This window comes from Mus caroli, chromosome 15 (assembly GCF_900094665.2).
Source record: "Mus caroli chromosome 15, CAROLI_EIJ_v1.1, whole genome shotgun sequence".
NCBI classification, from domain to species: domain Eukaryota; kingdom Metazoa; phylum Chordata; class Mammalia; order Rodentia; family Muridae; genus Mus; species Mus caroli.
Genome location: NC_034584.1, coordinates 32,197,201 through 32,223,330, shown reverse-complemented (window position 1 = coordinate 32,223,330; position 26,130 = coordinate 32,197,201). Strand labels below are relative to the sequence as shown.

General features: G+C 45.3%; 1 protein-coding gene across 3 annotated transcripts in view; it reads right to left on the bottom strand.

Moving 5' to 3' along the window:
• Positions 1–26,130, bottom strand: part of Grhl2 (grainyhead like transcription factor 2) — a 132,188-nt gene that overhangs the window by 15,371 nt on the left and 90,687 nt on the right. For 2 of the 3 annotated variants that reach the window (XM_021183428.1, XM_029470166.1), the window contains 6 exons: positions 18,449–18,607; positions 11,073–11,160; positions 10,511–10,650; positions 9,043–9,074; positions 3,664–3,758; positions 652–737 (listed from right to left, as the gene is read on the bottom strand). In XM_021183428.1, the coding sequence (XP_021039087.1) occupies positions 652–737; positions 3,664–3,758; positions 9,043–9,074; positions 10,511–10,650; positions 11,073–11,160; positions 18,449–18,607 (600 nt within the window). The remainder of the gene's footprint in view (positions 1–651; positions 738–3,663; positions 3,759–9,042; positions 9,075–10,510; positions 10,651–11,072; positions 11,161–18,448; positions 18,608–26,130) is intronic. The other variant, XM_029470167.1, reaches the window with a different exon arrangement.

The window sequence follows — 26,130 nt, the reverse complement described above, 5'->3', positions numbered from 1 at the left end:
TCCACTTCTGGGAGGGAAGAAATGGGGCCAGAGCAAGGAAGGAAGGGAGGAAGGAAAAAAGGAAGAAAGAAAACCCTTATGTTCTGCTACACAGCCATACATGCCCAAGGCAAGTGTGAGAATGTGGCTCATACCCATGGCATGGTTGAAGCTGGGGGTCAAGAGTGTGTGAATAAAACAGTTTCCCCACGGCTGTGCTACCAGCCCTGCTCTAGGTCAGCGATGAGAAGAGGAGAATCAATTCCGGCCATCGTAGTTCTACAACACATCTTCCCCCTTTACCCACATGTCCTCTTCACGTTGGAATATGTTACCATAGTGTATTGGATTTGTAGGTTTTTGGGTTGTGGATATTTGGAAGCCATGTGCACCTAATCTGGCTTTGTGCAAACAGATAAATAAAAACCTCACGTTACCCCTCCTCCACAGCAGCTGACTCGGATGATTACTCTGAAACCAACCAAGAGTCTATCTGCACATGCGCATCAAGACCCTGTCCAGAGGTAGAGATTTCCAAAGATCTCAACTCTTCATTTTCTTTCAAAAGCTCATGCTGGAGCCACCGTGGTGGCTGCACTGCACTAAATAAATTCTGGCCGGGTGAACGGGGCAGGACTCATGGAGTCTACAGGGGCTGGGCTTGAGGCTTACCGCTTCCATCAGACCCTTCACCGTGGGTGATTTCAGCATCAGAGCATCGAAGACGTCATCGTTCTCCTTCCTCACATATAAAAGCACTGCAAGAGAAGGGAAGGACCAGAGTGAACAGAGGTTTGGGACTGCTTCCTGTCACGTGGGACGTCAGGCTGACATCACCTGTTCTGCCAACAGGCTAATGACTACTGGGATGTAGATGCTCTCATGCCTATATCCATACATGAGTTTCTCGGGTGGGGCACATGGTCTCTTTATGACCACTCTTTCCTATAACTTATATTTGCATATTTGCTCATTCGGTGAATACCACTGAAGGCGCCTAGGTGCCCCACAAGCTGTGTATACCAAGAGCTGAGCTTGCAGCAGAGAGCTAGTTAACCCCAGTCTATGCCTTTAGGGAGTTTGTGGCCCACTAGGAGAGACAGGCAGGCTTGAGAAAGTAATGAAGGAAAAGCAAGAGACAATACTTTCAGCCAGGTCCTGCCGAGGTGAGATGAGGGAGAGTGCCCAGAAGTGGGGGCTCAAGGTGTTGTGAAGACCGTAGGAGTGGTTGTCTAGAAAGAAAAGTCACCAGAAGGGTTAGGCTGGCAGATGACCTCGAGTAACGGCCTGGAAGGGGACAGTCCAGGAAGAACTTAGGATGTGGCGAATCACAGCTCTGAGTGTAAGCCCAGCTCAGCCTAGATTATCTGTGAGAGACACTAGGAACTAGCACATAGGGTTGCCTGCCGGTTCTGTGAAATAAGATCCGTGTGTTAGGCTCGGTCTAGGCCCCGCACACAGATAAAGACCCTGTCTTCAACCTACAGAAGCTGACAGGAAGTGGTTGTGGTTTTTGAACCTTCAAGCTGGGCCATAGTGTTCTATTCCTTTCTCTACAAGTCCTGAATTGGAGAGTGTGCAGACTGAGCCAGGATGGCAGAGACCGCAGATCTGACCGCTGTAGATGGACCTCAGGGAGGCACAGATGTACCAGCTGGGCCCCACAGACATGGCCACTCTTGGCGCTGCTTCTCCTGGTCACGGTGTCCTCCTACTGTGCCATCATGTTGGGAGGTCAGCACTGGGAAAATCAACTGGCTGCCATCACTCAGTCCTGTCATCCCAGAGGGAGAACTGCTCTTTCTGTTCTCCAGCAGCAGGTATAACTTACTTCCCTTCCAGGGGAAAAGCTGAAACCCCTCATCTGTCCACACTAAGGAAAACTGCCCAGGACAAAAAACAAACAAACAAACAAACAAAACCCAAAAAACCCAAAACACTGATGAGCCTATAATAATCCTGCTATTAATCCAGTGACCATCAGCAGAGAAACAAAAGCAGAACTGAAAAATGAAATCAGCTAGACCCACACAAGACACTCCCTCTCCCTCCCCTCCCGCTCCATCCCAAAGGCTTTCTTAAATCTGTGCTTATAAAAGCCACATTGACAGGGATTCTGCCCAAACTCCTTTCTATGCCAGTGAATGTTCAGTTAGAATAGAGGGAAGGGGGAGAGCGGGAAGGGAGGAAGAAAAGACTTGGGCAGTGCAGTGATTTTTTTCTCTTTATCAAATATAAAAATGAAGTGCCAATTAAGGCTGACCACGTCGTCAAAAATTTTCACATTTAGCCCCTTGAAGCGATACTGTAGAGTCTACATGTCAATTAAAACTACCAATTAACCCAAAGGCTATCATAAGCGGAGAGAATGTGAACAATATACAGAAAAATGTAGGATGCAGATCCCAATTACATCCAGATAAGGAAAACTAAATTCAAGAAGAGCTAGCTGATGGCTATTATTTGCTGGAAATTCTGTAATTTCTTCCAGAAACTCTCAACAACAAAAAGAGTGGAAAAAGCAATTTCCATTAGGTTGACCCTTGGGAAACCTGCGATTACATTCTATTAAAATGAGCACTACTTATAAATAGCCTCTGTTCAAGCCATTGTCTTTGATATTGCTCTGGGGGATGCCAGGGGGTGGGGGTGGGGGTGGGGGGCTGGAAAGTGCTCAAGTCTGTTGGTTCTTCTTTTTTGGGGGGTGGGGGGATGGCGACAGACTGGCAGGGCAGTTCCAGCTGGGCTTGCTGACAGCTATCCTGGAGGGTGTGCTGGGCTCCACACACTTAGAGGGCTTGGCCAGAGAGTCAGTTTTCATTAGCTCTGTTCTGTGGTGTGGCAACGGTAATAATCATCCTGCCAACCACAGCAGAAACAACCACCAAACATCCCAGGCAGCCTCGTGTGGAGCCACGAAATGATTGTCACCCTGACAAGTGGCCGCCAAGGAAAAACAGACAGTAATGACAGTTTTAGGAAGCTGACAAATGACCAGTAGGGCCAAGTACAGGCTCAGATTGCCAAGCAAGGAGCCCAGTGACTTCCTTCTCCAAAGAGAACCTCTTGGGGGGACGGGGACCAGCCATTTTCTTACTGCTGGTAGGTCACAGTGCCCTCTGTCTGTCTGTGCAGTTTCAGAAACCTTACCTTAACCTTTAAGTACAGCCCAAGATAATTTCTAGTGGCAATGTGGGTGCTAGTTCCACAAGCTCTGAAAAGCAGTTGTTGGACTGGCTCCAACCTGTAACTGAGTAGGTGATGTACAACTGCACACCAGTCACCAGTGTGACTCTGCCCCAACCCTAAGTAGTTAGGGAGGAAGAGGCACCAAGCAATGGAGGTTAAAATTCATGATGGCAAGCTGGGGGCCACCATCACATATGGGCGAGCCCAACCTATCGTAACCGTTTCTGTCTATGGAATAATTCCGAATCACTGGTTCATGGGGAAGGCACAGCCACATACACAGGCAGCCTCCTCTGAACTGTGTACCTCACTGCTGGATGAGCCAGGAGATACATAACTGCTCCCCTAAGGCAAGAGAAAGCCTGTAGCCTCCAATGTGAGGAAAAGCCCACCAGGATTAGCAATGAGTCTGTCACAGGGAGTGAGTTCTTCTTCACACCAGGACAGCCTGCCTGCCTGAAGCCCTGTCAATGGCCAGTCAGAATAGAGAGATACCTCGTTTTACGTTTTCTTCTTTGATCTGCTTAGACGGTGTTGGACCAAACTCCTCTTCCATGGGCCTGAACATCCGCTTAACAAGGACGCTGCTGCTGGAGAGGACACACAGAGAAGATTAAATACACAAGGAGTGTCACAGTGAGGGGAGTCCTCCCCAGTTCACACCAAGTCACAGCAGGAGATGACACAGGCTAGACCTCTGTTGGGGACTGGCCTGATTTCCTACAGTTCTCCCTTTTCTAACTGCCACAGTGGGAGGTTCAACCCAACCTCCTGTCCTTTCCTCTTCCCACAGAGGACTCCAGCACTCCCGCCTGGAAGATGGTGGTGTTTCCCCCTGAGCACTCTCTGTGGGGCCAGTTCTGACAGTTCTGCATTTGCTTGCAAAGTCCCTGTGCATTCCAGATGCGCCATGGAAAGGGGAGAGTTGTTAGAGAGGGAGAGAAATGGAGATTCACTATTCTTAATCTCAGGCATGTAGATCTCAGGCAGGCCTGCAGAAAATGGTACTTTCCCTGGGGACGGGCTGGCCCGGGAAGCAGTATCTTACAGATCACTCAGCCGAATTGTTAGGACAAGACCTGGGGGGAGGGAGGCCAGACCACCTCAAGTGACTTAAAATTCCTCTTTTAAAGTTTATTACTGTACAAATTTGGACATGTTTCTTAATTTCCATGGACCTTAGTCTCCTTATCTTTAAGAGGAAGCTGTTGACACAGAAATGACAATATTTGAGGAGCTGGAAATATTAATTACACTAAGTTGATCATTACACACTATGTACACTGTCAAATGGTCATACCATGCCCTATAAATAAGTACAAATATGTGTCAAGTAAAATTAATTAATTTAATAAAATGTAAAAGGAGGCTGGAGAGGTGACTTAGCAGTAAAGACTGTACATGGTAGAGCTACCCAAGCAAATTGAGACCCTGGTAAGGTAGGGAATGAAATCAAGAGCCAGCTCTCTTACTACATTCCCCTCTATGTCAAACAATGAAAACAGCTAAAGAAAAAAAAACAATCTAAACCTCCAGTCACATCTGAAGGCAGTAATGAACTTAGGGCACGCTCCCTCTGTCCTGCCTTCTGCTTTGTGTTAACCGCGGGTTGTGGTACTCTCTCTCATCTGGGAACTGGAGTGACCATGAACTTAGAACGAGAAGATATAAAGAATCCATCCATACAGTGCCCAGGCACCATTACACTAATGATTGGTAAGTAGCCTGAAACACTATCAGACACCTTCTCACGCTGTGTGAGGCAAACTCCATCACCAAGCAAGATTCACTTATATTTTTTCCAGTTCAACTAGCTTTTGAGAACACCTTATTTCAAGCCACAGGAGACTTTGTCATTAAAACAGTATCTCAGATAAACCACATTGTTCTTGGGAGACCATATATGCTTCTCTACGCTTTCAAATCTGCAAGTCCAGTAGGAGTCAGTAAGTTTTATGTGTTCTGAATTCAACAGTTTCATTTATTTTTCAAAGCAAAACCAAACAAGGCGGCTATGACTAGCCTATTCTCTAATAAACCAAACAAGGCGGCTATGACTAGCCTATTCTCTAATAAAAAAAAAAGAGTGCAGGTTGCAGGCTTCTGGTGCCCAGGCCAGTGATGCTATATGACACTTTCAAAAGACCAGCGAGCAGCGGAGCATTGCTCTCTCTGGCCTCAATGCCATCCCATGGGCCATCAGGTAGGAAAACCCAAGGCCAGTCGCCATGGTTACAGGCTCAATCACAAGGTAAAGAAGACCCCTGATAGCAGTAAATGACATTAAGACTCATCAGAAAAGTATTGCTACGTGTTAGGTCTGAAGCAAGATTAGGGCTACAAAGGTACCCAGGACTTACAGTAAAACTTCTAGCGAGCAAAGAGATAACAGAGAAGAAGCCAAACACTTGGCCGCGCTGCTGGCATATTTATCAGCTTCTTTAGCACCACACATAATGGAATACAGAGCTAAGTCAACATCACAGGGATGAAAAGCTTGGGCCCAATGTGACAATAGTACCTCCTCATGGCTAGGGGAACATAGTGTCCTCAACACAGTGTCCTCGGAGCTCAGAGATCTGTCTGCCCTGCCAGGATTGCACATGAGATGAAATGAGGCTGGGCCTCTGTGTAGGGCAGAAAGTTAAGCTGTAGGACCTGCCCACTCCCCACCTGCCTGCCTTCTCTACAGCCACAGGTTGAAAACTGAGGACACTGGGCAATAGGGGCACAAGGGCGAGTGCTGGAAATTGTGGGTAGGCACTGGTTCTGTCGTGGGCCAGTAGATGACTTTGAAGAAGCTTCTTAATCCCTCAATTATCTGCTGTCAATGGCAGATAATGGGAAATCGGGGAGAAATCATGAACATGATGCGTGCAAAAAAAGCAATGAGTACCCAGGTACCCAGGGAGTGCTGTTGCCCAGGTACCCAGGGAGTGCTGTTGCTTTCACAAATAGTAATAGCCAAGTCCCCACCATACATTAATGGAGGTACCACAACTGTCCACAGTGCTCAAGCAGAAGATGTCTGAAAGTACGGGACATAGGTCTTGCAGTAGATCACTATACAACAACACAGGCACCTCTGACAGAGAGAATCGGCCAGTGGAGTTACAGGTAGGTCACTGGCCATTTGGCCTTGCAAAGGACAGGCTGAGAGGAGACACTGGGCCAGCACAGGCACTTCACACTTTCCCTCACACACTATGAAGAGAAATGCTAAGTGCTGGGGACTATAGGAGATCAGTAGGACAGCCTGCTCCAGCATCCTCAGTATAGACCTAAGCACTAGGCCAGCCCAGAGGCTGGCATGAAATCTCATGTGGACACAGGGCAGTCCAGAGGACAGACTGGGTTTCCTGAACTCAAAGCCAACATCCGCCTCACGACGCCATGCTGTCTCTTATAAAATATGTGATTTAAAGATTAGAATTCATATGTCTAATCATTTCTGTTTGTTCCAACCACTGAAATTTAATTATTTCTATTTCAAGGTAAAAAGAACGAACTAATTGTTTTTGGCATTGAGATGGGGGTTTTTACTGTGTAGGCAGACTAGGCTGGCCTCAAACGTTTGATCCTCCTGCCTCAGCTGTCTGATTTCTGGGATTAATGGCATGAGCCACTATGCTTGATTTTCTAATCAATACTTAGAGAATTTACAAGCAATTTTAGAGGTTCAGTCCTGGGCAAGTTTCAGCCATAGCAGAGCTGTTTAATTAATTACTTTGAAACAGAAGGTGGCAGCTTTTGTATGAAAAGGTCCCAACAATATTTAGGTTTTTCAGATTCCAGCTGTAACCACTCAATTCTGCTTCTGTATCACCAAAGAAATCATCGACAGCACATAAAGGAACTAACATAATACATCTGTGTTTCAAAACTATTCTTTACCGAAGCTCTGGAGAACTTTATCTCACGCACCATGTGATGGCAGCTATTTAAACTACTGGAAACCATTCTTAGTCGATAAACCATTCAAAATTGGTGATTAGAGTGGGTGTGGTGGTCTTTAATTCCAGAACTCAGGAAAAAGAATGCAGGTCGATCTCCGTGAATTCAAAACCAGCCTGGTTTACATAGTGTGTGTTGGGCCAGCCAGGGACCCCACCACTACCATTACCAGCAAGAAAGATCTGCCCCTCAGTCAGTCACTTGCCAACTTCTGCTCAAGGAAGGAGATCAGCACATATGCTATACTTCCTTCACCAGCGATGACATAAGTGTCTTACATAAGGATGAGGAGGCCTAGGTCTGATACGGTTTGGGAAAGTGACCTTGGGATGTCAGTTATATAGAATGAACGCAAACAATGAGCATAAAATAGATATTGGAGAGTGAATGTAGTTTTAACATGCTTTAAGAGAAAATGTAGCACCTAGCTGATAAGAGAGCTCCCAATATAACCTATAATTCATGCAGTCCTAAACATGGCTTTTATTCTGAAAACCAATTTCCAGTGATATAAACAAACAAACAAACAAACAACCTTAGAAGCCTAGCTGGAGAGAGCTGGCTGGGAAGTTAAGGGCTCCTCTCGCAGAGAACCTGGGTTCAGTTCCCAGCATGCCTAAGGAAAAGGAAGCTGACAGTCGTCTCTAACTCCAGGTCCAGGGATCCAGTGCCCTTTTCTGGCCTTCATGGGCAACAGGCATGCAAGTGGTACGTAGGCATACACAGGCAAGATGATCATATGCATTTTGTTTGTTTAAATTTAGTAGTCTCCCATGAGGGAAATTAAGACAAAACTGTATTTTAACTAAGAACAGTTGCAGGGAAGAAAAGAAGTTTGAACACTGAGTGAGGAAAAGGCTTCTCCAGGGAGCAGAGCAAAAGCCAGCGGACAGAAGTCAAAAGCTGTTCACCAGAGAGAAGCTGCTGTGACCAGCTCAACTGTGTATATATTTAGAACAAGAGGCCACGAGGAGATTTGTAAAGCACACTTGTGTGTGTGTATGTGGGATTTCCAAAAAAGAATTAAGTAACCAGAAAAGACCGTAGTAAACAAGGCAGTGTCATTCAAGGGGCTGAAACCCTAAATGGCATATTAAAGGGCAAGCTGGAGCTAGCAGAGGCTTCTCTTGTCTTTAGGCCACAAGAGGGGGAACAACGGTGGCATCTGCCCCTGGTTGTTCCAAAACCATGAGCCAGGTTTTCCTCCCTTTAAATTCTAAAAGCTGAAACCCTCCAGCTCTTAGAAACAACGTAACAGCTTCCTCATGTGCACAGGGCATTCCATCACTGGCAATAGGCAAGTAGAAGGCAGCTCAACACCTGCCGCTCAAGAAAGTGGTATAGATGCTACTGTGGCCTAGAAAAGAGTCGTCTCCATGGCCTTTCATAAAATCTACAGGTGGGCATATGCTCTCTGCAAAGATGGAGACCATCTCCTATCCCTGTTACACAGACACGCGTGGAAAGAGTGGAAGAGAACTTCTCATCTAAAAGCCACAGGACAGTGAACCTACTCAGCCCCACTCAAAGTCATCTACCCAGAGTGGGGACCTCAGGAGCTGTCTATTTCAGGCAGTAGTGAAACCAGGAAAAGCTCTCCAGGTCTTAACTAGATCTCACGTTTGGCTCAAACAACAGGAAAGAGTTATCAGATTTCAGTAAACAGTGCTCTAGAAGAGATGGGCCACTTTTGAAAACTTAGAACTTATTCAAAGGCAGCTCATAGGAAGAAGGGAAGCACAGAAAGAGAGCACGCAAGAAGAAAGGTTGTCACCCGGCTGCCACCCCACAGCTACTTTCTCAGTTCTAAGTCACAAGCATGTGGGAAGCCCCCACTCCAGGGTGGCCCCAGGCTAGACAGTCCAATGCTACCCACAAACAAATATTAAGTGCTTGAGAAAGAAATGGCTGCTGTCTTACCCTTCTCGCTCATCGTCTGTGTTGTAATAAACCTGTGAGAAAAACAAAAGGCACATGAAGGAAAGGAATATAACAGGGAAATCTGCATGAGCTCTCGTAACAGGCAAACTGTCTCTCAAGATTAGCAGGGCTAATCTTGTGTGTGCTCTATCAGCCTATCAAGAGTGACGAGGCATCTTAGCCACAGTTGTAACGGGAAGCAGGACAGTTAGACTCAACTATTTCTCTTCTGTAAGATGTGGAGATGACCTCATTCCATAGAAAGCACAGCTACATGCTTGAAAGTTTTGTAAAAGGAGGCAGAAACACACAAACACACACACACACACCCTTGCTGGCTGTCCTTTCTGGACAAGATACAATATTCACTTTTTCCTCTTATATCTTGGTTCCTATGGAATAAGACAAGATAGAAATCTACTCCATGCAAAAAGTATGGATATATTTATTACCACCTTATAGCATGAACATGGGATCACACACACACACCCACCCTGATCCTCTGATTGGACAGCTGTCTCATCACGACATAGACCATTCTCCAGAAAGAGAAGCTAACGAGATCTCTCCTTCAGGCCGATGTCAGTGCCAGCACTCAAAATGGGAGGGGACTCACATCTGTCATGATGCTAGTTCTCAAAACAGTCTTTTTACCCAAGGACTCTCGAGTCAAAGGAAAATCCATCAGAGCAAAATTAAAACCCCAAATACGTGTGGCTAAAACCAGCTGTGGCTGACGCTAAGAAGCATCCTTCTTCTCCATAGTTTCCACTTCTCCCGTGGGAGAGGAGATCTTAAAGAGGAAAGGAAATCAACATCTCTCATCTCAGAACTCTGTAAACCTCCCTTACCGAGGACCCAGGCATCAGTTAGCCTGTGAAAAGCCCTCAGCAGTGGGTAGTTAGGCCCAGTCAGTACTGGAGTACCAGATACAGACAGACACCTACTTTTTGTTTTCATTGAGCATTATAATTACTGAACATTTATTTGGTTTCTAATCCTTCCTTTCACTTGTAAATTATAACCATAGGACCTAGTTTTTTGTGTATTTGAAGGAATATCCAATATTCTCATTTTCCTCCAGATGAGAAATGATTTATCCATTCAATGAAAGTTTTTAATTTACTAAAGAAACATTTGTTTGCAAGATCTTTATTTCTCTCCATTGGGCCAATGTATGAAGTTATTGATACAGTTCTCTCTCACCACAAGGTGGCAGTATGTGAACCGATAGAGTCGGCTTGACAGAAAACTATGATGCGCTTTCTCCCTTGGTGTCGTCAACAATTTTCTAATAACAGCTTACACCTTTCTTTGCCTTAGAGTCCCAGTATTCTCTCTCAGGACATTCTTTTCTGTAAAAATCTACTTTTGTATGGAACAATACTGACTTTGCTCTGCCACTAAACTCGAAGGAGAGTTGTAGTTTGCTCTGTCGGCCGGGAGGGCGTGAGAGCAGGAGTCTTACCTGTCCGGTCCTCTGCAGGTTTGCAAAGTGAACATCTGGGATGAAGAGCACAGGCTGTGAGTGCAGGTCGGGCATGGTTTTGAAGTACGTGATGTCACTCTTCTTCTGTAACGGTATGGCGGCCATCTTCCCATCAGAGGCTGGATGCAAACACAAAGCCCACGCACGAACGGGGTTACGCACGCGTGAGAACTCTCAGCTATCGGCCTCATCTTAGCCAAAAATCCATGATTCTCCCTCAAAGCTTGCTCAGCACCCTAGATGTGATTATGCTTTAAATGTCCTTCCCCAGGCCCAAGCAAACAAAAAATACATAGGATCCTAGGAGAATCCACTCAAATGTGGACTGAAGCTTCCTCCACTTCCTGCTGACCTGTGTGGACCCTGGAGACTTCTGTTTGTGCTCCATGCGGAGGTTCCCCTGCCTCTGAACGAGAGCATGCACCTTGGGCATCTGTACCTTCCCCTACAGCCTGCTTCTTTCTATCTGTCTTCTCGAAGGACCCTGCTGGCTGCAGTCCCCCCACTTAGCACAGTCAGTATGGGGGAGGGGGTGACTCACAGTTGTTGCACTGGGCTTGAGAGGCCTGGCCCTTCCCTTTCTTCCTGTTCTGCTTTCTCTCTTCATCTCGGATTTTTCTTTCTGCTCCCTGATCGGGAAAACAAAGAGAGACCAACCAAGGTATATTCTCAGAGGATGCAAGAATATTGTCACACGCTCACGCGCGAACACACACACAACATATGCACACACACATTCAGGCACACACACATGCATCTACATGAGCATGCCCACAAACACACTTGCACACGCTCACATGCCATGAAGATGGGAAATAGAACAAGGGAAGCCTCGGCTTCCTCCCTCTCTGAATCGCAGTGAGAACACACACAGATCTGTGTGCAGCGCTTTGACCTTGGAGCGATGTTAACTCACCCAGATCACCTCCTCTTCCTGTCTCTGCCTATTTCATGAACTTGATTTTTGAATCCATGAGGAAAGAACAGGCTGAGTTCTCTAACTCAGTGTCACCTGTTGAATAACTATTAATAGTTATTATCAGTGCTATTAATAGAATGGCCTTTCCCTGTGCAAGTTTTCCTCTGCATATGGTTATGAACTTAAAGAAAAAAAATCACCACAGGAAGAAAGGGCATTCTTCTTTAAGTGGTGCTCACACAAAGATGAGGGATCGCTCAGCACATGAAAGTATTGATATTCTCCTATGTGCCTACCACACAGAAGATACATGCATAAACTTCTGTTCTTTGTAAATTGACTTTTTTCCTAAGAATTATTTATTTATTGTATATAATTACACTATAGCTGTCTTCAGACACACCAGAAGAGGGCAGCAGATCTCATTAGAGATGGTTGTGAGCCACCATGTGGTTGCTGGGATTTAAACTCAGGACCTGTGGAAGAGCAGTAGTGCTCTTAACCACTGAGCCATCTCTCCAGCCCATAAACTGACTTTTTAATATAGTTTCATAAAGTTATAATCCTGCTTCAATTACTGATCAGCTGTCTGGGCACTTGTACCATTTGCTGCTCATCTTTCTTTTGGGCCATTTGTTAACTTATTTTCCTCTGTCTCCCAGTCAGAGACATCCCATCCCAGCAGATTCCTCTTGCTTTCTCTCTTGGCTTCAGAAGAATTACCCACACTGCCTAGACAGGTGACATTCATGGGACAAGCTTCTTCCCTAGGTCTTGGTCCATGTTAGCAATCCCTTTTCCCTGCAGTAGCTACTCAGGGAACAGTGACGCATAAAGGAACCTTCAACCTTCAGAAATGGCCTGAAACTGTCAGAGAAAACACATTTGGCAAAATAAAATGCATTCCTCTCTGGGAAAGAAAGGAAAAGAAGAGAAGAGAAGAGAAGAGAAGAGAAGAGAAGAGAAGAGAAGAGAAGAGAAGAGAAGAGAAGAGAAGAGAAGAGAAGAGAAGAGAAGAGAAGAGAAAAAGGGGAAAGAGGAAAGGAAGTCAAAATTGCTGAACATATTTCAAACATTTGACACATAAAGTGTCAAATTCCAACTATATAAAAAAGATTTGAATCTGTTCAAACACATGGATAAATATGAACTGGTTTGCACTAAGAATATACAAATGGTTTGGTTTGAATTAAAAAGAATGGGATATACTTTTTGTTCACATTGACTCTTATAGGACAGTCCCAGTTTTGACCAAGGCCAGGACTCAGTGCGGACTTGTCATCAACAGGAGCACTGTGGCTTTTGAGGGAGTTCCATGTTTCACCCAGATGAGACACAGGCAATTACAGCACACCTGATACACACAGCCACCAGGAGGCGGGAACTAGTGATGCTTACGCTATTACATGAAAACCTGAGCGCCACTGATGCTTACAGGTCATGGGAATTCACAGCAAGGACAACATGCAGAAATACAGATACATCTGCTGTATAATACTCATCAAAATATCCGAAAATTGTGTAGAGCCTTTGCATTTGAACAAAGAGAAATGCTAAATGCCCCAGCAACGCCTCACCCAACACTGGGAACTGAACGACAGTATTGCTTACTAGGTGCATATGGGACACTTTAGCAGAGTGCTGGAAGCTCTGTGTGATTCAGTAATTCACATAATAAGTGTGGGACTTCATTGTCTACCCACAAAGTATAGCTCACTCAAGACACATCCTAAGGTTACACAAATTCCTTTTTATCTTTTATTTTTGTATAGTCAACTTTTGTTTTGTTTTTAAGTGTTAGTGTTGTGTAAAAATATAGACTCATCAGACTGAATGCTGCTGTCGTTTCTTTGTTCTTTTGTTTGTTTGTTTGTTGAACAAATTTACACAGCTAAGGTCACTGAGAGATGCTCATCTAAGGAAATGCCCCTGGAGCATCCTCTTGATTGATGTGAAGGATCCCAGCCTGCTGGGGTTGGTGTCTCCGTGGACAGGTGGTCTTGGGTGTATCCCAGGCTGAGCAAGCCAGGGGGAGCAAGTCAGGACACAGTGGTCCTCCATGGCCAATGCTTCCACTCCTGCCTCCACGTTCCTGCCTTGAGCTCCTGCCCTGACGTCACTCTGTGGCGGACTATGACCTGAAAGAATAAAATGAAGTAAACCCCATCTCCCATAAGCTGCTTTTGGTCATGGGCTTCGCCACAGTGACAGAGAGCTAACTCAGACAGATGGGGAGGCAATCTGAATGAGAAATGCTGAGGGAGAAAGTCCATCACCAGGTGGGCTTGAAGGGTTCCAGCCTCCTCCAATCCCAGTTTTCTCTCTCTGCGTTGTGTCTGCATCTCTCTCATCTTCCTGCTCCTACTTTCATGCTGCCGTGCTTCACCAGCATGAAAACCTCTGGACTCATAAGCGAGGATAAACTCTCTTGTCCATAAGTTGTTGTGTTCGTGATGTTTTATCACAGCACGAGAAAGGCAATGAATACACATGGATACATCCAAGAATTTTTACTCTTTTTTTTTGTACTTTTTAATTTATACTATTTCTGAGAATAGCCTAGAATCTATGTCATCCTCCTCTTCTGTCAAACACCAAATGATGGACGATACGGTCATAGGGAAGACCCATAAGACCCAGGGTCCAGGCTTGGGAAACCACAGAGGACTCGCCAGTGGTCTTTGGGACTGAGGTTGTGGTAGAGGCTGTGGGGCTTGTGTAGGTAAAGCTTTACCAAGCTAAACCACCTGGTTGAGGACTCGAAGATCATGTTCCTGAAGGAGATGAGCTGGTTCTCTGCTCATTAAAAAATCCTAGTCTATCAATCTTTTCCTGGGAGCATCACAAAAGTTCTAAAGGATATCCTTAAAGAATGAAGTTCTGAAGATCATGCCAGCACAGAGGATGCTATGTGGACCAGGTTCAAGGCTTTGATTGCTATTGGGGACTTCAGTGGTGATGTTGGACTTGGTGTTAAGTGGTCCAAGGATGTAGCCAATACTTAAGGAGATATCATCTTGACCAAGCTTTCCATTGTCCCTGTGTGGAGCAAGTATTAGGGGAACAAGATTGGCAAGCTCCACTTTGTTCCTCACAAGGTGACAGGCTGCTGTGGTTCTGTGCTGGTGCACCTCACCCCTAAGTCCAGGGGCACTGGCATTGTTCCTGCACCTGTGTCCAGAAAAGTGCTCCATATGGCTGATCCTAATGGCTGCAAAACATCGGCCAGAGGCTGTGCTGCTACCCGGGCAACATCATCAAGGCCATCTCCAAGTCCTACAGCCTCTCAACCCTGGGACCTCTGGGGAAAGACTGTGTTCATCAAGTTGTCTCATCAGGAATTCATTAACCACCTTGTGAAAACTCATACCAGAGTTTCTGTTCAGAGGACCCAGGCTCCAGCTGTGGCTACCACATATAATGGTTTTTATACAAGGAAAATAAAGTGAATTAAATCTACTTTAAAAAGATAAAAAGAAAACAAAGAATCGGGCTGGAGAAATGGCTCAGTGGTTAAGAGCACTGACTGCTCTTCCAGAGACCCTGAGTTCAATTCCCAGCAACCACAAAATGGCTCACAACCATCTGTAACAGGATCCCATGCCCTCTTCTGTGGAGAGCTACAGTGTACTCAAATAAAAATAAAAATAAATAAAGAAAAATTACATATGTAGAGTATAGTATTCAAGAAAAAGAGACACAGTATTCTCTCTTGGAGATTTCAGTAAGATACAGAGAGATGCCCCTCCACCAAGGTCATCTTATTTCCTGGAATATTTGCAGCCAAAACTTCCAGAATATATTACTTCTACACATATGGCAGCAGGCTATTTTGTGATTGATGCTATTACAGTTAACCCTCTGTGAGGTCAGAGGACTCCTTGGCATCCCCACTCCCTAACCCTGGGATATACAGAAACCCACCAGGAACACTACTACTTGCTGCGTAGAACAAATGACAGCCATGTACCCACCATCTTTCAATGACTTTAGGACATGTAAAACAGGAGCTATTTGGAATGTGACATAGCTTCCATTTTCAATGTTACAAGCATATCTACACAATTGAACAGTTCTTATAACTAACCACCTTTTCCAGGTTGAAGGCCCTGCCACACGACTTCAGAAAATAAAGCTTCAGGGCTGGCGGGGACTGCATACACTTCCCTTCCCATCCTCTCTCAATGAAAGGCTGAATAACTGAATGGAAGTATCTTTGTTTTTAAACTGGCAAACAAATAGTATAATCAACCATTTTATCCTCTTAAAGACTCTGGGACATAGGCTCACAGCCATAGAGCCACATCTAGGCCATCTGGGACTTCTGAAAGTCTGGATGTTTGTTTGTTTGCTTGTTTGTTTAGTTTTGGAGTTTTTTGAATGATCAGTTGTCATTCTGACATTCCGTGTATTAAGTTAGTCGTTCACGCAAGGAGCCTGACTGGGACAGATCCATGTCTGCTGTGTGAGTCTAGCCACGCGCCTTGTGCCTTCTGACCTACTGCATTCACTGTGAATGCTGAGTCAGTGGCCTCTGGGCTCCAGAGGCCACCTAACTGTCCCTGAGGTCTGGGGCTGTACCTACATCCCTGCGCAACTCTGACTGTGTCTTCCTTTCTCCCTTAGGGATCATTTCCTCCCCAGTGTCACTGTTCTTGGCTCACAGGGACCCATTTCTCCGGGTGCTACTTCATTGCTAAAACAGGCATTGTAATGCAACAGACTGTGGGGCCTTTAAGAATGAAGGACAGCAATGAATTGGCTACTGGCCTCTTTCATCTTCCCCTAGCCTGGGTCGTCACCAGTCCATGCCTGTGAGCACCCAGTGAGATAATTCCACCTTTGATAGCTAACTTGGCATGTACATGTGTTGTGTGCATGTGTACCACAGTGCATGCCAAGGCCAGAGAAGCACATGTAATCTCTTCTTTTACTCTTTATTGCCTTGGGACAGGGTCTCTTGATGAACCAGACGCTTGCCAGTTAAACTACAGTGGCTGGTCAGGGGTCTCTGGGGACCCACAGCACTGAAGTCACAGGCATATGCAGTATGCCAGATTCTTTTATGGGTGCTGAGGATTTGAACTCGCATCCTTGTGCTTGTATTCAAAGCATCTTATCCAGTGAGCCATCTCCAGCCTTTACTGAGCTTTTTAATAGTCATCCAATGGCCACTCTCCCATCACTCAGTTAGATTTATAGATAAGTTTGTGCTTAGTCCTCAGCACCAGTGTATTGCCTGCGTTTTTTTATTCTGTGTCTAAAGTTTATTATTGTCTACTAAATTTCCAAAGAAGGGATACTCACAGCACTTGCGTTGTTACACTCTTGTTTATGTTTTATTTGAAGTTTGTGATTTTTCTATATTTTTTACACTGGAGTTAATTTGGCTAGAAATAAAGTCCTTGGCCATGTTTATTTTATTCAGGCAACTGTTTTCTCCTAGCATAGGATTACTATTTTTAAAAAAAAAGATGATAAAAATCTCCTTATTGTCCCTGTTAGAAGCCAAGAGAAGTTTTTCTGTTTTTTCAATGTCTTCCCTCCTCCCTCCCTTCCTCCCCTCCCCCCCCCCCAATAGCATCTCACTATGTACACTTGGCTATCCTGAACACAAATGTAGACCAGGCTGGCCTTAAGCTCACAGAGATCTGCTTGCCTCTGCCTCCCAATCACTGGGCTACAAGGCTGATAGCTGTCACTTCATATCGTTAGTCTGAGCTGGTTTCTCCAGAACGTGGTCAGCACTCTCGTGGGATGTTCTGCTGCGGCATTTGTCACATTTGTCTCACTCCGTTGCTTGGGAGGTTGTTGTTGTTGTTGTGTTTTGTTCTCAATTATCATTGATCTGTGACTCCTGGGTCATCTTTAGCTCTGTCCTCTGACATTTTCAGTCTCCTCCTGCATAACTTCCTTCCATCTTTGAAATCTGTCCTCTTTTCCCACCTGTCCTTCTTATGACTTTACCTGTCACATTGTTCAGGCATGGTTGCTTCCAGCATAATCTTCTGAAATAGTTCAGCTTTCATTTCTAGTTCTTCCCTGAGTTCCAGCACATTTCGATTCTCAGGCGCATGCTTTTCAGGTCCCTGTTGACCCCGCCTCTCCTGTTGTCGGATGCACTGACTCACCTTGAGATGCTGCTGGGCTACTTTTCATCTGCAGGGTGGTGATAACTTTGTGTGTTCGTTCATTGTCCATAGGGAAGCTGGTCTGATCTTGGACATGACAGCACTGTATGCTGAGTGTGTAAGAAGTAGTGAACTTATTATGTAGGTGTGATATCTACTCCCAAAATTTCTAGGTGAGGCCCTATGTCATACATCAAATGGCAAAGATTAACATGATATGTTCTAGAATAGTATCTACGCCCAATGAAAGGTCTAGATCTGTCATTTCAGCTGCATGTTCACAAAAGCACAGAATACTACAAACTGAATCTCCCCTCAATCCACCCCCTGTGCTGACCCGTGGTTCAACTCTGGTGAGGTCATGAGGCTTATTACTGATGCTATGACAGTGAAAAGACACACGGGGGAGCTCTTCTCTTTCTCCCCCATGTGAGGCCAAGGGAGCAGGATGGCTACTGGCAGCCAAGAAGATGACCCTCCCAAGGACTGCACTCATTGATCCTAGGTTTTTATCCCCCAGAACTGTAAATAAGTTACTAATGCTCACACCACCTAACCTGGGGTACTTTGTTTTAGCAGCCTGAGAACACTAAGCCATAGAGCAATGCCAGCCATTGAATTAATAGTAAAAATGGAAGGAAAAAGAAAAAAAAAAAAAAAAAAACAGCAAGAGCCAAAACAAAGGGCAATGGACTGGTGGCTCCCTAACACACAGCAGGACTTGAATGGAAAGCTTCCGCTTCCATAGGATAGCCAAATGACTCTCTAGACACCGCTAGACAAGAAAACGTGACAGGGGAAGACAGCCATTAAAGAAATCAGCTCATCATAGCAGTCTCCTCCTGACAAACTGTCATGCTGGCTCACCTTGTCGCAGAAGACCTTGATCTGGCAGTATGCTCTGTGGATGGGTTTATTGCTGCGGTTGTTGTAGCTGTACGTGTCGATCTGAATCATCAGGGGAAGTCCTTTTACACCCTTTTGGGAGGAGAAATCTGTACTCAAGCAATTCACGGTGATAAAAATCTGAAAGAGGGAGAAAGGGAGGTAAGTTGACAACTGCCATATAGTGGACTCCCCAGAAGAGATGTGAGCAGGCACGAAGTGAGAGTCGCACGTGGACCTGTAAGGACAACTGACAAATACCCAGCGCTCTCCCACAGAAAGTGGCTAGGTGCGCAAAACAAATTACATGGCACAAAACTTGTAAGCAATTCACTCTCACATATGACCTTGAAATAGACAATTTCAGCAAAACCTTAATCAGAAGTGAGGTTAGTAAAACTTTATTTTTTTCAATATATCAACATCGCCACTTCTAGGTGAGAGAAAGGGCTCTGCAGTTTAAGGGTGTTTGCTCCTTTGTAGAGGACAAGGGTTTGATTGCCAGGAGCCAGCCACATGGTGTGTCACAACTGTTGTCACTCCAGTTCCAGGGGATGCAGGGCCTCCAGAGGCTCCTGCACACACGGTGCACATACATACACCCAGGCACACACACGTAAATTAAATTATTCAATTAATTTAAAAAGTTGTCACTTCTAATAGTTATAACTTTCCCTAACCTCTGATCTTCAGGATAAAAATTAAATAAGATAAAAACTTCCTTTTTCAATACAATAGCACTGAAACCTCATTATGTTTGTGTAGACTTTCTTCCTTGCCTGGGAAGCATGATGTCTGGAGTAATATTGTATTATTTAATATCACTGGTCCCTAATGCAACGCCTAGCAGAGAACTGACATTCAATGAACCCGAGATAAATGGACCAATGACTGATCTCAACCTGAGCTCCAGCTGAGAACAGCTGAGGGACCTGATCTAAATCATGCAATACTTTCAGCTCTCAATGTCCACATTAAAGTACCTGCAAGCCCTCTTGCTGCAGAAGGAAATCTAAATACTAATCTATCTCAAGTTATAAAGCAGTAAGAAGCTGGCAAAGGCAAGGAATAAATCAGGAGGGATTAAACCACAGTGTCCACCTCTCCTAGTAACGAGAGCACTGGCACACACTTGCAATCCCAGTAATCATGGGTGAGTCGGGAGGATCGCGGGGCCAAGTGCAACCTGGGAAATATAGCAAGATTACGTCCATTGGGCTTGAAGGGGACAAACAAAGCCCTCATCTTATAGCATGTGGCATCAAGAAAAATTTAAAAAAACCTTCAAGCAAAAAACAAAAGCAAAACGGAAATAAAAGAACATACACTAGAAATGCCACCATCCCAACAGGGTAGAAATTCTGATATGTTTTTAAGAGTTCTATTTGACTAACAGAAAAAGCAAAACCAAGTTTCATTATAACGAACTGGTAGAGACAGAGGATGGAAGCACATGGGCTGGAGAGACCCTCATGGTACACATGGTGGGTCCGTTTGTCAGGTCTGGATCTGCAATGCCCCCAAGACTTTGTGAGTGCTATCTGAGGTTGTGCAGCCTTTAGGAGGAGGCCTGGCTGGGAACTAGGTCTCTGGGCCTTGAAGGTTAAAGCCAGACCCTGGCTCTTGGCACACTCTCTGCCTTCTGGCCCACCTTGATGTGAACAGCCCCTGCCGCACACTCCTGCTGTGATGCCTCCCATCCACATGGACTGAGACCTTCCGAAACTCTGGGCAAAGAAAGAAAAACAAAACATCTTCTCTCATTACTCTGTTTTAATCATGTGTTCTGGGCACCGAGACACAAAAAGTAACACACCATTCAACGGTGATTCTCGTGGGAACCAGAGAACACTGGCGACAGTGGTCATGGGAAACCAGGACATATATTATTATGTATAATCAACTTTTCAAAAGTGTTGTTCCCTGGGCTTTTAATGGACGTCAAAAACTAGAGCCGGGCAAGCCTTTAATCTCAGCACTTTGGAGACAGAGGCAGGTAGATTTCTGTGTTCGAAGCCAGCCTGGTCTACAGAGTGAGTTCCAGGACAAACCAGGGCTATACAGAGAAACTGTGTCTTGAGAAAACAAAACAAACAAACAAACAAACCTAGAGCTTTTGCACCCTTGTGAGGGTGCCTAATTTGCCTGCAGGAAGAGAGGCCACCTTAGATATCTTCCTAAGTCCCAAGCTGCTCTGTTTGAAGTCCTGCAAGCTTTTGGTAATTTACAGCACCAGGCACCTCATTGCCAGAGCTTTAACCACACGTCTTTGTATCTGTGAACTCCTCTACGATATCTTAGCTGCATTAGTAAGACAGCCATCAACTGTCCAGGACAGTTGACAAGTTTCAATGATGTGCTAATTACAACTCTGCTGTACTGGTTAGTTTTGTGTCAACTTGACACAGCTGGAGTTATCACAGAGAAAGGAGCTTCAGTTGAAGAAATGCCTCCATGAGATCCAACTGTAAGGCATTTTCTCAATTAGTGATCAAGGGGGAAAGGCCCCTTGTGGGTGGGACCATCTCTGGGCTGGTAGTCTTGGGTTCTATACAAGAGCAGGCTGAGCAAGCCAGGGGAAGCAAGCCAGTAAAGAACATCCCTCCATGGCCTCTGCATCAGCTCCTGCTCCCTGACCTGCTTGAGTTCCAGTCCTGACTTCTTTCTGTGATGAACAGCAGTGTGGAAATGTGAGTGGAATAAATCCTTTCCTCCCCAACTTGCTTCTTGGTCATGGTGTTTGTGCAGGAATAGAAACCCTGACTAAGACATCTGCCTACTGAGCCAGAGGCTTCACCTTTCCAGCCACAACCAAAAAACAAATTCTGAAGGTCTCCTTCGCAGGACATAATGTGCAGGTGCTTTGAGAGATGTGTTAAATATAAATTTGTCCTGTTTGTTTGGCTTTGAGGCAGGGTCCTTCTCTGTAACCCAAGGTCACCGGAAACTTGGAATTCAATATTTGACCAGGCTGGTATTAAACTTGTGGTGCTTGGCCTGATGAAGCAGCCTCTCTAGAGCTAGAATTACAGGCATGATCCCCCATGCCCAATAAGAATGAATAAATTTTAGCTCCTTTACACCCAGACACAGGTACACACACATACATGAAGGGAAAGAATAAATGTAAAAGGTAAAGCATGTTTTAATTTCCCTACCTCACTCACTCTTCATACATACCCTGCAATATCATGTTGTATATTTTAAATATACAACACAAGATACCTTTAAATATATATACTCATTCACTCATTCTTTTCCTTCATTTATTCAGTCTATAGGTATCCATAAAAACACACAATGGATCAAATGGTGTTAGACATTAGAAATAAGAGAGAAGACAAGTCTACTTCATAGAGCTAACAATTCAAGTCGGATGCAACAAGTTCTCATGCGGTGGTCAGGTCAGGATGTGAGGAGAGAGGCCCCAGGAACACAGAACAAAGTCCTCAACCTGGAGGACATTAGTGAAATATAACCCACAGAGACTCTAGGCTTGAACGGGGGCCTCACAAATTCTGGGGAAAGGTAGGGATGGGGCCGGGAGATGAGATCAACTGACGATGTAAACACCTGAGTGGTAAGGGCTGCTAAGACAGTCTACAGCTAGGAGGAATGTCTACGAAGCCTCCAGAATAGAAACACTGTGTCAATAACAATCACAGTAAAAGAAAATGCTACCTCCAGCCTTGGAAATTGCAGAGAAATTTTACTTAACAACTCACTTAAGCAGCAGAGATCTGCAAATGTCTTAAGTCCCCTGAGGCCATGGCAGTACAAATATATAAGCTCTGGGCCCTGTAACCATGGAAGGCAGGGGTGAGGTGGGGTGAGAGAATCGTGTGGTGTCTTAAAGATGACAATAGCTTCATTGACCACTGATCTGAAGGTCAGGAAGGAGGCGTCCTTTTCTGGGAACACTTGACTTGTTTTATTGCTGGCAATGGGATGATCTTGGCCAGAATATAGTTTTGTGTTAGCAAATTAAATAGTCACTCTGCTGAACTGTGTGGCTGTCCCTAATCCTGGCCATGCATTTCAGAGATCTTCCTGATAATCCACCGGGACCTCAATCCTGACTGCCCCCACCCTCATCAAAAGGTCTGCCTAGTAGAAAAGCCAGTGTTCTGGTAGATATGCCCTACCTGACTGAGCTTCATGACTAACTCACTGATTTGCATGTCCATCATTCAGTGTGGTAGGAAGAAATGCTAATTATGGTCTGCCAGCTCTACGTCTGACCTGAGAGAGCCAGAGCAACAGATCATGACTACTTACAAGGAAGGACCACTTAAGTCACCCAGTCATCTAAAGCCAATGAGGCAACAGACGCTCACTGGCAATGTACTACAATAAATAGACTCAATTGTCCTTGGAAAGGCTATAAAAGCCAGTCACCCAGGACACAAGGTTCCTAAAAGCCAACTGAGTTCTATCTGGAGACATTTAGATTCAATGCTCTTAAAAGAGAAAGGGTCTCCACAGAAGGCCCGAAGTAGCATCCTGATTCCATAAAAGGTAAACCACAGGAGTCTGCTTTCTTGTGTCTGAATCTCCCAGGTCAGCACAGCAGGCAGGCAGGATGCTATGCTGGGCTCAGCACTGCTTCCTTCCCCTACTGACTAACCCTTGGAAAAGCAGAGTTTCAGTGGCTGATGGCATCAGTCATAGCCTGGCCGTGCCACACTCCAGATCCAAAAGGTTGAACTTTAACCAAGGCAGGGTGGGGAGGCATGGAGGCCGTTAACTAAAACCTTGGCCTCAGAACTGATAAGCACTCATTTGTTTCTTCTTGCAAACCCTACCAAGTACCAGCTCCATGGGAAGCAGGCAAACACGAGAGGGCGTTTTCCTACGTGTAAATGTGTTACGGAGGTATGAGGATGGCGTGATGTCGCCCACTGAAGGTCCATCCACGTGTCAGGCACAGGAAGGGCTTTCTAGCTTCATTAGGAGCTCAGACTACACAAAGGACAGATAGAGAGGGGTAAATAACCCATCTGCCCATGAGGTAGACGCCCAACAATTGGGCTGCCTCTACTTCCACACTTTCCAAACCTCAGGTGGGTTCTTCTAATTCTAGAAGCCCACCTTTCCTTCTTCTGGAAAACTAATTAAATTGTGTGCGTTCAAGCAAATAATAAACAGCATTTCAATTTCCTCCACGTGCTCACAGTAAATCAGATAATTTCTTAGTGTGCCTAGACACCGTCCCCAGAAAGAGCTGTTCCATGCACATGAGGTTTTAAAAAATAAAACCCTTTGTTACAAGACAATTCCGGCTTGGTGGTTTCTAACACAAAAGTGACTTTGCTGAGGTCTCAACCTGAGCTGTGCACCAGGCAAATAGGACGGTCTGTCACCAGTGAGCAGCAGGGCCAAACCGGGACCTCATGGTTAACTTCCACTGTGTTTCTTGGGCTTCCCAGTAGAAACAACTGACCCTACCTTTAGTTGATTTGGAAAGCAATTTGAGATTTAAAACTAATTCCTCATATCCGTGGATTCAATGTCATGGCTTTATTTGACTTCATAAAAATTGAATTTTATATTACTACTATCTTTCTGGCTGAAGGCTATTAATATATTAACGTATATTCTAACACTTCAAATTCTAAAGAGCTTATCTAAGGAATCACACAGGCATTAGCCCCAGAATCACAGGTAGAATATGCACTGGGAAATAAGTTTAACACCAGACTCTATTCATTCTCCCTTCAAAAATGTAAGTGTGGGGACGCCAATCCCTCTCGCCTCTTGTTTTTGCTGTTGCCTCCTCCTCTTCCTCCTCTTCTTCCTTTTCCTCCTTCTCTTGGTCCTCCTCTTCCTCTTCCTCCTTCCCTAGACAGTCTCACCATGTGTGTCTAGCTATCCTGGAACTCACTGTGTAGACCAAGCTGTCCTGAACTAACAGAGATCCTCCTGCCTCTGCCTCCAAGGTGCTGAAATTAGTCCATGCTTCTTATTAAAGCCCTTTATACACCTTCCTTACATTTTCTTTTTTCATTTTTCTTCCACTTCAGTAAGACTGTGCTTGAGTGCAGATGGAATGACAAATTGAGACAGGCAGATGCTAAGGAGCCTCAAGGGACAACACTGAAGCGTGAGCTGCTGGTGTCCTCCATGGACACTCAGATCCACCCACCAGTTCTTCTCTGCTGGCACTATGTGGGAGGAGAGACTAGCAAGACAAGTCCACCCACGCAAAGCTTCCTCTTTGTGCCTGTTGTTTCCTGAAGCCCCCGCTTGCACGGCGATTTGCAGATATGATGCGTGTATTTCTCTAGTTTGTTTTACCTTGTATTCTTACAATGCATTTATTTTCTACACTTGCTATGGGTATGTCTGGACACACACAGATAAATGCTTGATTTTCTCTCCCATTCTGCAATGGTTTTTCTTCTTTTCCACCACCCCTGGGTTTTTTGTTTGTTTGTTTCTGTTGTTTCCAGAGAAGATCAAACCTGGTCCATTTCAGGGCCACTACATTCTGCTGTCCTTGCGGATCCTCTTCAGACACACCAGCTCTGGCCTTCCCGCCAAGAGAGAGGCACACTCTCTCAAGTTTCTCTTTTCTGTTTTCTTCATATACTTAATATTTTTTAAATTGAATGTGTTGTTTGCTGTTTTGTGTTTAATTACCTATCTGTTCCATGAGGGCAAAAAGCCCGTAAGAAGCCCCTTTGTCTGCCTCAAGTTAGCTGCATTATGGCAGGCTTAGGTTCCTCAGCAAATATTTATTCAATGAGTTAAGAGAACGTGAGTTATTTTTCCAAATATGCTTTGTTCCCTTCTGTGCATGATCATGCTTTCATAAGATTGGCAGAAGTAGCTGCTGCCGCCAGGGTCTCAGCATGGCTTAGTTGCTCGGATCCAAGTACTCTCTGAAGCTATCTGCTTCTCTGTAGATTTATCTACGCGTCTACGGACTGAGGTACCTGCATGCCTAAGTGAAGCACCAACTACATACTCAGCTTGATCATCTGTCTGTCTGTCTATCCAACTAACCACCTCCCCATCCACGAATGCTTACGTAAGAAGCACAGAGTACCTATAACAAGCCCTGGTCCCAGGACAGCACTGCTGCTTTCTAGTGCCAGCCAGTGTTCTGGGGCAAACATAAGCAGACACTCAGTTGGACAATTCAGACCAGACTTGCTGTGAGAACTTGGGAAGAGCTTAACCAGAGGACCCCCTGTAGGAATCGTGGGCTAAGAGAGGGGTAGAGAAGAAATAATAAAGAAGGAAGCTGAGTAGAGGGCGGGAAAGACCATGAGGTGGGCGTTGGGCTGTGGAGAGGCACAGCAGCTCTGCAGTGACAAGGCCATCGGCGAGTGGCCAAGTGTGTGCCATGGCCAAGTGGAATAAACAAACAGCCCTGAGTTAGAGGGCCAGCGAGCTACTAAAGAAAGCCACGGGGCTCCGCAGTGGGAGGAGAGACAAACATTAAAAATAGAGGGCTCACCTGGGCTAGGCAGGCTGGGCATGTGGGGGCACCGGACCTGACAGAGAGCAGGAGCCATCATCTAAAACCTCCAAATCAGCCAATAGGTAGGGTTGTCCTGCAATAGGGGGCTTTCCAGAAGAAACCAGCTTCCTCTACAGCTGAGAATAAGGTGAAATTCACAAACAGGGAAGGGAAGGAAGGGGAGGAGAGGGGGGAG